General features: G+C 42.3%; 1 protein-coding gene across 1 annotated transcript; it reads right to left on the reverse strand.

Annotated features, from left to right (window-relative positions):
- Nucleotides 1-539: 539 nt before the first annotated feature.
- Nucleotides 540-5,726, reverse strand: LOC134076702 (prostaglandin E2 receptor EP1 subtype-like). The gene is made up of 3 exons (XM_062531885.1): nt 5,416-5,726; nt 2,767-3,652; nt 540-2,045 (listed from the first exon to the last, which is right to left on the reverse strand). The coding sequence occupies exons 2-3, from the start codon at nt 3,601-3,603 to the stop codon at nt 1,770-1,772; spliced, it is 1,113 nt and encodes a 370-aa protein (XP_062387869.1). The 5' UTR covers nt 3,604-3,652; nt 5,416-5,726; the 3' UTR covers nt 540-1,769.
- Between the last annotated feature and the right edge of the window lie 6,710 nt (nt 5,727-12,436).

Here is a 12,436-nt window from a genome sequence, read left to right on the forward strand (position 1 = left end):
CATGACTGGCCATTCTACAGAAAAAGGTGGCTTTCTAACACCAATGAAAGCGGACTCCCGAGAGAATTAATTCAGATTTTGCACATATTTTCACCTGAGGCCTAGTTCTTGGATTATCTGCTGCAGAGGACTTCCATTCATTCACATCTCCCGCATGGCTGTACTTAGTCTCTTCCTCCCAGTTCACTGTCAGTTCTTCTCATCTCAGCCTGTTCTTCGCGAGCTGTTTAATTCAGAGTGCTAGATTGGAGGTAACAGGTCAATGGATTTTCCACCACACTATCTATGATGATAGACTGTCTTCAGTCACTATTTATAAGACAGGCTGCTTAGATTAATTTCCTTCATCTGACATAGTCCTTTCACACTCTCCCATGGCAGGATAGAAGAATGCATCAGCAGGTGGTGCTGTATCACAGTTACCAAGGTCAAGATCACTTTTGTATTGTGTTGGTTATAAAAGTGATTGAACAAACAAACACATTTTTATTTCACTGTAACAACAGAATTCGAAACTGAAAAAATGTGATGTTGACCCACAGGAGAGAGTAAAATATATATATTTTTAACAATAAAGATGTAAGTGGCCTATTTGTAACTTGTGCTACCCTTAGTGTTTTCCTCACAACACAGGATATTATTGAGATTTCAAATGAGTTGAAAAACTTTGTTTTGCAATATGACTTCCAAGTTTTATGTGACTGTAAACGTCATTTGATTGGTTTTTATAATTATGCAGGCTTCATTTAATGGGAAATGACCTGATCAAGACCTCTGACTGAAAAAAATGAATGAAATAGCAATAAACATCTACACTTTTGTTTTATTGTTATGACATTCAATATATTTTACATTGGAATAGCTTAATTTCAAGTCCTCCCACATATCTGGGAAAACAGTGTTACACAATAAATAAGCTACATAAAACAGCAAAAGCATTTCTCCGCAAAAATAAGACTTCACTTTTTTACTGTGGCTACATTACTCACTGCTTTTACAACCTATTAAGACACCCACAGTCATGCCAAGCCAAAAACAATACAAAAGAAACAACTATGGCAAAACAGTTTCTGTCAAGTACTGAGTCATAACAATGTTGAGATGGGCTTTACAAAGCAACTATTTCTTTTTTTTAAAGATTTATTTAATTAAATGCCAGAAGGCAAGGCTTCCAGGAACACTGAGTTCAAAGTTGCACTTGAAAGCATCACAATATGTTACATCCTCAGTCATCCCCAAAACAACCATCTTTCTGCTCAGCTGTTAACCATATTGGCCACGTTTTCCAGATTCATTAAGAAGCTCTTAACATAGCTTAATATAGCTTCTTAGGAGCGCTCTAAGAACGTTATAAGAATGCTCTAAGAAGTTCTTAATGCTTCTCAACAAATCTGGGGAGCGCGGCCATTATCAGTTTCCTCTTTCAGTTAATGTATTGGGGACATCTGATGCTCGTTATTCTTTTACTTCCATACCAACACAACATCATACAATTTTCTTTTTTCACTGGCCATCCACAACTGTCATAGGCAGATGTGACTTGAACTTAGCATAGTTTGCAAATACATTCACATTAAAAACAGACTAGCCGGGTGGGTCTGTCATGGACAATGAGTCATTTTGAGTAATCCTCTTAACCTCCTCCTTGATACCTGGAAGAAGCAGAGAGGCTGATCTCTATCGTAGGGGCATTTTAAATTTCGAATGTCCATCATGACTCATGATTTTGCACTGTGTCGGCTTCACCTCAGCCTTGCCCAGTGTAACGCTCACATTCGATTGACAGATTTTTTCTCCGAACTCTGCAGAGAGCTTATCTCCCAGCGCCGGAAAGTACTTCCCTGGAGATTGACCCTCCCGCAGGTGGTGAGGCAGTAGATTTTGCGCAGGACTGCCCGTCGCAGCAGGATGTACACCCATGGGTCTAGGACCTGGTTAAGGGACGCTAGCCGCACTCCTGTCAGAAGAAGTTCTTTGTAGTAAGAGCTTTGGTCGTCGTCCATATAGCCACGGTACGATTGCATCACTGACATCAGGTCAAATGTCTAGATGACACAGAGGCAGAACAGAGCACAAATACATTAAGCATATGAAAGTAATAAAGAATTGCTTACTTATGTGAATATGAATCGTCTTGTCGTCTTTTAACTCATTTGCATTTTGTAGCTTCTCCAAAATGGTCAAATGGGTTTTTTTTTTTTAACACAGAGGACATACAATAGTTAGAGCTTGCCAAGGCTTTGAAATGGAAAATATGTGCCTTGGCCAAATAATTTGGCTCCTGGAAAATTGGAGGGTCTGTGGTGTATTCTCATGCCTCAAATGTTACGACATCACAGTCTTTATGGAGCATGGTAAGCCCTTAACATCCACAATCATTGTCCATCAGTCATGAGTCTGATTTGTGCTGATCATGTTGATGTTGAACACATTAGTCAGTGTTGATTTCACTGATTAATGTGTTCTAAACTGTTCTCTAGTTTGCAATAAATGTGTATTTTGTGAAAAGCATGTGTCTAATTTGGTTCAGTAGAAAGCGGATTTCCCAACAGTGACTCAACATCTTTGGCAGTTTTTAAGTTGGTGTAAAACAAGTTTCTCTCTTTGTGCTTTTCAGTGCTCTTTCAGAATGGCTACAATTGTCCGTATGTTGTGTATGTGTATACATAGACTAGTACATAGGTTAAATACATACGATGAAATAAGACAAAAACGATATGATGACTGAGATGATTGAGATTAGTCTCCGTGCTTGCTTCTACTCACCAGCAGGGGGACCCAACAGATGCACGAGGTGATCATAATTCCCAGGAGCTGCACCACCATCTCGATGTCGTGCGACTTGGCGGCGCGCCGCGACTTGGTCCTCGTGGAGCGCAGCCTGGCGCGCACCAGCGTGATCCCGCTGATGGTGTTGCACACCATCGCCACGGCCAGAGAGGCCATGCCCAGCCCGGAGAAGATGAGGACGAAGGCCACGTCGCCGGCCCGCGTCTCCTCCAGCACGCTGATGAAGCACCAGGTCATGGGGTGCTGGTAGGTGTAGCGGCCCAGGTTGAAGGACGGCAGCAGGGCCACGAGCAGGGCCACCAGCCAGATGAAGGAGAGCGCCAGCTTGGTGCGCGCCGTGCTGACCCACGAGGCGTGCAGCAGAGGCTTGGTCACGCCCAGGCAGCGCTCGGCCGCCATGGCGCAGCCCATGAAGAGCGGGCACAGGCCGAAGAAGACCATGCAGCCGCCGAGGAACTGGCAGGAGGGGTCCACGCTCCCCGAGTTGTTGTGCGAGCCCGGGCTCGAGTAATGCGTGAGCACAAGGGCTCCCGAGACGATGTGTCCGGCCAAGTCCGTGGCCACCAGGGAGCTGGCGAAGAGCAGGAACGTGGCTTTGGAGCGCCTGCGCATGCGATTGTAGGCTTTGGCCAGGATGAACAGGGCCAGGATGTTGGAGAGAATTCCCAGGGTCATGCACAGGACGGCGGCGGTAGGGGTCCTTTGGTCGCTGATGTTCTGCGCCTCGGCCGCCACTGCCGCCACTTTGGCCGTGCCATGGCTCTGGTTGGCGAGGGCAGTTGGAGAGGCGTTGTAATGCTGCATGGCCAACATCACTTGGCCGAGGAGCACATGGGGGTCCTCACAGATACAGTACTAGGCACTGAGAGAGAAACACCAATTCAATAAACACACAGCACAAACACACATAACATGATGAAGGAGGAACACCAGAGCAACACAGATGTTTAATGTACATTTTAATGCATTGGCACAGACGTGCAGCGATGCATTAACATTTAAATTAAAATAAACATCTGTGTGGTGTTGAGCTTGTCCTTCCCGTTGATGCACCAGTGGTCTGCAGAACCGCATAGGATCTACCCTTTTTGTACAAATTGCCATATCTCACTAAAGAAGGGTAAAGCCCGAAACGTCTGTGAGGCGATTAAAAAAGTAAAAGGAAACTGCCCTGTGCTGGCTTTATTTATTTTCAATGTTTATGATTTAGTATCAAGAAAGTTTAAGCACCCAGTTCGAAACACTAAGGTGTTGAGCGCGCTTCTTTATTTCTGTACTTGACACATAAAATGATACTAGAATACATTGATCAGCTTGGAATACTTTTTCTGGTGCATTAGAAATATGATAAGAAATGTGAGTGACATACAGTATAGTGGAGGTAAAGGTGTGATCAAGGTAAATGGAAAATACAGTTTTTCTGCATCCATGAAGTCTTAACATTATCTATTATTTGAGCCTTTTAAGATCTCATTTAAGAATTTTTGTTGAATTGAAATTTTAGGTTAAAACTATGGATAATATTCTGAGACACTGAGAGAATAGAAACTTGGACAATATAGGGTTTTTTTTACTGTGTATTAGCAGTAATGTCACTCACGCTGTTGAAGGAATGCATGCAGAGCGTTTTGATGAAGTTACAGCCCTGGTGTATCAAAGCCACGGGGCCAAACGGATTCATAGTGTGGCTCATATTTGGTGTGCATGGCGTTATTTATAGAAGCTGGATTATACCTCTAAGGTATGCATGTGGTCTGACAGATAGTATTGCTGTACCTTCAACCATGCAATCTCAGAATGTTATTTAACCCTTCCGGATTTTTCTTCCCAGATTAGAATGTGGGGCAAGTCTGAACACCTACTGCACAGTAGCCCAGGGTTGCTTAGCAGTCTGAGTCTAGATATGGCCTCTCTCAAAAAGCATTCAATAAAGGCATTGTTTGAACACTCTGTGTTCATACCATCCAGCTCTGATTGCCACCATGCCTGATTAAATGTCAAAGCAGTATTTCTTTACCGGCATATTCTTGGTCACCTGTTATCACCTTATACTGTTCCTAGGATATGAATTCATTCACAAGGGTCCCTTTCATTCCCTCTTCTTTTCTAAGGCAGTACACAGTGTCCTTAACAACCCCTTGAATGTTTCACCTTTTTAGTGCAACATATACTGTAGAAAGATTGGTTTGCTGTATTCAGTGTCACAACTTCAACAGAAGCTTGCATTTTATTGAGATACATTTGCAAATTATTTAGTTAAACTCTCATTTTAAAAGTGTCTCCTTTTGCAAAGACTCTGTCTTGTCACCCTTTTTGGTGTGCAAACCACAGCTCTTCCTCACAGTTCTTTTTGGTTTTAACGCCCCTGGAAAATTACCACAACAATATTCCTTTACTCTTAATTATACTCTCAAATCTAGTCTTGATTCATAACTAGAAAAATCTAGTTATACTCAGAAAATATATTCATCTGTACAATTTACATTTTTATTCTAAGGCCTAATGTGTGAATAAAACACAACTATTACAAAACATCATTCCTCTCTTCCTCCTGCTCCCTCTTATTAAGTAGCAATAACAGTATCACTAAGTGAGTGCACAAAACTATGAAGAAGTGCTAATTACCTCATCATATGCATCCTTTAAGCAACTGCCATGTCTTCCAACTTGGAATGTAATTAATTCACCCATACTTCAGTCCCCAAAATTAAGAAACAGTCGAATCCGTGTTTTCCACAGTCAATCCAGAGCGCAGAATCTAATCCAATTTGTGGTGCAAAAAATTAAAGTGTTTTCTGTATGGACAAGTATTTCTGTCTCTCTCGGTATATAATATTATCAATTGCGAAATCTTCCGCATCCTCTTCAACGCCAGTTGAAAGAGAAAATGTTTAGCAGTCCGTCACTACTGTTACACGTGGAGACACAATCTCGCCGCCGGTCCACAGTATCAAATGCTGTCTGGAATCAAGTTCTCAGGCTATGTAGTCGGATGGAGTCCTTTCAAAGCGCAGCCCCTGGGCGTCTCCTACGAGCGCCACTGCGCGTGAAGGCGCGTTCACAACAGACGTGCCAAGATTCGTTGAGTGAAGAAAAACATTTTCTGAAGTATGCGTGACCATTAAATTGCTGTTATTCAAAATCAATAATAACAAATAAACATGTCTAAAATGCAACCATTAGCTCAGGAAAATGTTGTTTTCTTCCAAAGAACACACATACTGCAAACATAGGTTGCCATTTTTCAACAGGGTAGGCTAGTGTTTACTAAATATTTCACGTTTAAACAGCATGATGTGCTATGTCTGGGTTCAGGGTGGGATGATCAGCAGCACATACCAGAGAGCTGGACAGTCTGAAGTGTAGCTACAGCTGGTTCCCTGCACTTAACGGGGGCTCCTCTGACTGTGACTGACCCAAACATCAAAGAAAGACAATTTGTAGGGTTATGCTGTGTTTCCCCAGACAGTATTAAGCCCAGCAGGAGTCTTCTTTTGATATAGTTAATGTCACACATGAGGAAGAAGACTGAATACATTTGGGGAAAATCAAATAGTGCTTCCAGTTCCCTTGGCCTTTCGTGCAACACCATCTGTTCGTCTAAATAACACCTTTTCCAGGTGCAATAAGAACACAGGTGTTTGTAAGGGCTGCACATGTAGGCCTACCACTATGTCTTTTGGGCTCTTTGACTGGAAAACATGTCTCTCCATGGCAAAACAAAGTTCTCTTTCAACAGTAGAGTTACCCAGTATCTCTTTCATCTGCAAAGAAATACTTCGAAACAAACTAGCCACAGTTTGACTGACAAGGAAAATTCATGGAATTTACCTCAGTTTTGAGCATGGGGGTAAATGTGCAAAATAGGGGGGAGGGGGAGGGGGTGAGAGAGAGAGAAAGAAAAAAAAAGAGAGAGAGAGAGAGAGAGAGAGAGAGAGGGAGATTAACTATACGCTATACCCTACTTGTTTTAACTTAACAAAATCTGAACCTGACTTTCTTATATGGAGTAAAGACTTAAAGTCCAAACAGACAAGTCCATCTTTCAAAATATTTTTGTGCTCTAGTGGAGCTTCATTTTAATTTAAGGTTTAGCCAATTTCAAGCATCACGTGTGTACATTGAGCATGTTGTAATATATTTACACAGCTATAGCAACAGCACTGGACCTAACACAGCCCTCACAGCTGGATATCCACAAAGGGATAGCGAATGAGAATCTCCACATCCGGGATCCCAACGGCTTTTCAAATAAACCTACCTAGACATTGATGGCGCGGTCGATGGGAAGAGACAGCGGTCACCACAGCAGGCTGTGTGGAGGCCTCCCACATGGACCACAGGGTCTTTGCTCCAAATTAGCCTCTGCGTTTGATGAACGCATAACACACTTAATAATGGAGCCAAAATAAATATCATTATTCCAAGACTGAACAAAAGGCCAGTGTCCGTTCATCTCCAGAAGTCACCCCAGAGTTCACGATTGCATGGTTGAGGAGGCGATGGGGAGGGACCGGCTTTAAACAACACGCCTCACCGAAGGAGCAACATGAACTCTCGAAGCCACAGAGAAGTCAAGCTCTGACTTCTTTTGGAGTCGAATGGAAGCTCTGACAAAGAATGATCTGTTTTTATTTTTTTCTTGTCTTGTGTCCTCCGTGGTAATGGGCCACAAGCCCCCACAGCCATATGGAGCATTCCCTCCCTCAAAGACGGCAAGTGTTCGGTTTGGCAGAAGAGCACATTTTCCACTTCTGCGTTTTGTGGTCAGGCCCCATAAATCCGTATCTTGACATAAAATTGTGCTGTTGAGAAACGAGCCATTTGGCACGCCCCACTCTTGGGTCCTCCAACACCACACCCCACCTTCAAGTTGTATTTTTGGAGGCCCACATATGAGGGGACCTCCTGAGTTTTTTTCCCCTTTTTTCCCCCCTTTTTTTCGGATTATCCATTTGCACATTTTCATCTACGGTAGCTCTTTGATGATTCTTAATCATAACAATAAGGATGGACTGTGGTTTAAAAAAAACTTCTTTGGCTTCTGGAACAATCTAGATAATCCAGGTAAAGCTCGAATCAGTAAAACTGTCTGACATTTGATTTATGTGTGGTATGAACTGTTGCTCTCCCATTGGCGCGAGATCACAGACTAACCCAAATCATTCTTGAAAATATTGGACCACTATTTGGGTGAATTTTTCTGTTGTGAAAGATGGTGTTAATTATGGCCCAGTTCTGTCTTCTGTATGGTGCTCCTTAAAACAACCTGTAGAGCTAAGTGCTAATGATAAAAAGACAGTAGTTTCAGCACCAGGGCATCGAAATAACCGCACAATTGTACAGTTGCCGTAATTTGCCTTTCACAAAAGCCTCTGCTCTGTGAAAGGTAAATGCTGTCTTGTAAAAATAGATCTGTCTTCTCAGTGACATTTGAACAGATAAAGGCATAAAAAAACATGTCCATGAATGTAGAATTAATGTCATTTCCATTTTAACTGGTCTCAGCCCTCTTTGTTTATACACTGCACTCTCTCAGGGATTGTAGGTCAGATAGTTTACTGAAGGTCCTGTCTGTTGAAATCCCAAATTTCTTGTGCAAGAGAGGATTAGTGGATGAAACCACAAAGGGAGGACGTTCTGCTGCCTGCCCAGCTTCTGATGTTAGTTCTGGGAAGGAAAACACCTGGGGATAGATGGAAAGATCCAGAACTTGAGAAAGCACCTGAGGACTGATGGAAAGATAAGAATTTGAGAAATACTGTGTTGTTGAATTATGACATCCACGCTTTTCTTTTTATGCACCCATGGAAACAAAACTATGAAAGACTAGATTTCTAGATGAAGGACTATTTGAAAGAACCTACTGAGTTGAGGAAAGAAAGACCCTCCTTTCCTTCTTCTTTCCACCTTGAATCTGTTCTAAATATGTATAAGAGACTAGTATAGTTTGGACAAGGACTCGAAGCAGACTCTCTTCAGACAAGGGCCTAGAATAAACCACCTGAAGGTCTGCAATGACCAGCCCGCTACCATGACTGGAATGCCAAACAAGGTGTTGTATTCATCCCATGCTGCAGTAGGCAGGAGGAACCATGGAGGTATCCGCCAACAGAATGAGACTCTGATGAATGAAGCCCAAGTTCCCCCTTTTCCACAGCATTCCTGTGGCTTCCATGGACGCTGTTTAACTGAGACTTGGTTGACCACACGCGGGGAAAAATATCTGTCCTTCCCCATCCTGTGGTCCTCGGATCTGCAAAGGCGAGAGGGAGGAGGGGCCGGGGCTCCAAGATGCTCCTGCAGAAGAAAAAAAAAGAGATAATGTTTAGATTTAGGTATAGATCAGTGAAAGCATTTAGTTTTGTTTACTTGACACTTATCCTCGGGGCCCACATAAAGGAAGATATGTGACCTTAGTGTTGTTTACTTTTTGCACAGCTTGTTGAGGTATAGGAACACCAAACCATACACAAGCAACATTTGTGTACCAAAACTGAAAGTCAGCTAATGAGCCATGATGATCCAGTGCACAGTCTGTATGCACTTTGTGTACAGTATATCTGGCTGTACACAAGGAAAGACAAAACATTTTCACATTTGCCAGAGGACTTCTTTTACAGGAACCCTCCTGTTCAGAAAGTGTGAAAGCGCGATGCATTTTGAATCAACATGAACATGGTCATGAAAAGCCCTACTAAGTCCTTCAAGCTTGAGCTCTTCACCAGCTACACAAGATTTTTTAGCAGAACTGAATCCTTTTACTGAGATTTGGCGTTGAGCAATTAGTGTCTGAGGTTAGAAAACTATCTGTTTGCATCACAGAGAGAGGAAAAGAGGCATCGGAGTGAGAGACAGAGAGTGAGCAGGATACCAGGAACGGACCAAGTCTGACACCATTTTGAAGAAAAGGACAGCAGGATATCGGAATTAGAGAGAATTAATTCCAAAAACATAGCAAAAGGGAGAGAAATGGAAATCAAAGAGGCAATATGGGAATAAAGTCATGAGACCTGTCAGACACATGTCCAAACCCAGACAAGGGAGCATACACCCAAATGCATGTGCATGTGCTCCAAATTGCTAAGTGCCTCTCCAAATACAGGAAAACACAGTTCTCTGTGTGTAGTGAGGTATTTGTAGTCAGTCAGTATACTTTGCAGCCAGTAGTTGAACTCTGCATTTCAGCTACCAACGCATAAGAATGCAGAGAACAGATGTGCTGTATGTTCATCTCCAGATCAGTTATTCCGTGCTCAACTCCTGTCTTATAGAATAACAAATGAGCACTGCTTTATATGAAGAACATTCTGTCCACAAATATACCAGCATGGAGTCTTAAGGATAGAAATTGTGTCTAAACAGAAATGAAATAAATCACACAGTATGGTTAGAGGTGTATTACTGTAAAAAAAAAAAAAAAAAACACTTCAGATTCTGGCTGTCACTTCGGGCCACATTGGGACTTCAAGTAAACAAATAAGATGTGAGAGAGTTTCTCTCAAAGTGACCGCAGCTTCCTCTGTCAAGCACATGGAGCAGATGGAGTCCTCGGAGCAGCAGCCGTGCAGATCCCACAATGCAGCTCAGGCACCACCGCTGCTATACGTTACACAAATCGCACACATTCTTTGATATTTTCATTAGGATTTATGCATATAGAATATTCATTTGTGTTGTGAATATATATCACACACACACACACACACACACACACACACACACACACACACACACACACACACACACACACACACACACACACACACACACACACACACACATACACACACACACACACACACACACACCCTTCACATCATCCTTCCTCAGTTGTTTTTGTTAATGAAGCATGACATGAATCCCAATGGTCACTTTTGCTCCATCAACCCAGTCTCTGCCTATTTAGTGTGTGATGGAGAACAGTGGCTGTTGCTGTCATCAAATCCCTCCTTAATGAGGTAGCACGAAAACCTGAAACTTGATTTTGACGGAGGACTGCATGGAAAACGACTATAGTCTCCAGAATGCCTGAAGGCTGTGAGGCCAGTCATGATGGATGGTCTTGCACCACACGAATGTTATTGAAGTGTTCTCAATTGGTTTTGGATGGCAGTAAGAACTCACATTTGATTAATGACAAAGGTTATTAGTGGTATTTTAGCTGACATCAGATGGACAGAAGCTGTAATTCTGAGGAACCAGCCAAGTGATTAAGGGGTTGCTGAGGTCCTGTGTCTTTATTGAGCGTCCAGTTCCGTTCAAAAATTATTTCCATATTTGCATTTATGGAAATATTTCCACATTTCCAAAAGGGGCTGATCATATCCATATGGATGTTAAAGTAGAAAACTCATTTATACAAAACACTATATTTGGGGTCCAATTCTAGTTCAAACAAATCCTATGAGTAGCACTCCCATTAGTGTAGTGTTCATGTTGTATATCATTCATTGATTATGAGTCAACATTCTCCAGAGTCAACAGTCATCACAAGGAGCTGGCTTCTTTAGATATTCCTCAGAAATACCCATTCACAGTCGTTGCATTTGCTGTTGAAAAGTGCTTTCATTCACCTCCTTGATGAATATGACTGCACTTTACATAACAATCATATTTAGCTCCTTGGCACAGATAACCTTTTGCTCCATGTCTGAATGTTGTTCTTTCCCCTCTTTTTTTGTAAACTTCATTTCCCTCAGATGAGTGGGTGGTGAAGTAGTTTTGGCACATTGCCTCAGCGACGCAAGAATGTTTATACCTCGCCCTGGCAAGCTGTACTTCCTCTTTACGTAACCTTTGACTTCACAGATGACAAAAAAAAAAAAACAGAAAACCTATTATAAGCATCAGTCAAGCTTAGTGACAGCCTCACAATGATAATGTGGCTAACAAAAGCTACATACATTATTAGCTTCACGTCTGAAGGAATGTTGCACCATTCTTGTAATGCTATCACTTTGTAGCACAGTGTTCCTATAGGCTAAGTAATGGTATAATTCTATTATGGTGCATGTTCATATGTCAGATTGTTTTGCATTTAGGAAACACCTAAGTAAACAGACACCATGTACTGTAAGAACATGTGCTTCAACATGTAACTTCCAGCTTGAAACAGTACCAAAAATATAAATTCCAGACAACTGACCAATTTCTGGTGTAAAAGAGAGCAATTATGCAATTATGTATTATATATTATAAATACAGCAATTATGGAGTAATATGTTGTGATTTCAAACTTCTGATGGAGCTGGTCTTTACCGTAACCTAACCACACACAAACATACACACACACGCACGCATGCACACACACACTGACACACACACACACACACACACACTGACACACACACACACACACACACACACACACACACACACACACACACACACACACACACATACACCCTCACGCATACACACACACACACATCCAGATGGTAGCTTACATTGGAAGAGCCTGCTCAGCATCCGACAGGCCTCTGAGAACCACCAACACAATAATGAGGCTTCCAATCATCACTATGACACAGAGCAATAACAACGCGTCAGGGAGTTGGCGCATAGCACAGCCCATATGGTAGGCTACGTACCTGCGGCAGACCAAAAAGACAGCCAGGTGTAATGAAGGCTGAAATCAACTCTG

This window comes from Sardina pilchardus, chromosome 3, assembly GCF_963854185.1.
Source record: "Sardina pilchardus chromosome 3, fSarPil1.1, whole genome shotgun sequence".
Classification (NCBI taxonomy): domain Eukaryota; kingdom Metazoa; phylum Chordata; class Actinopteri; order Clupeiformes; family Clupeidae; genus Sardina; species Sardina pilchardus.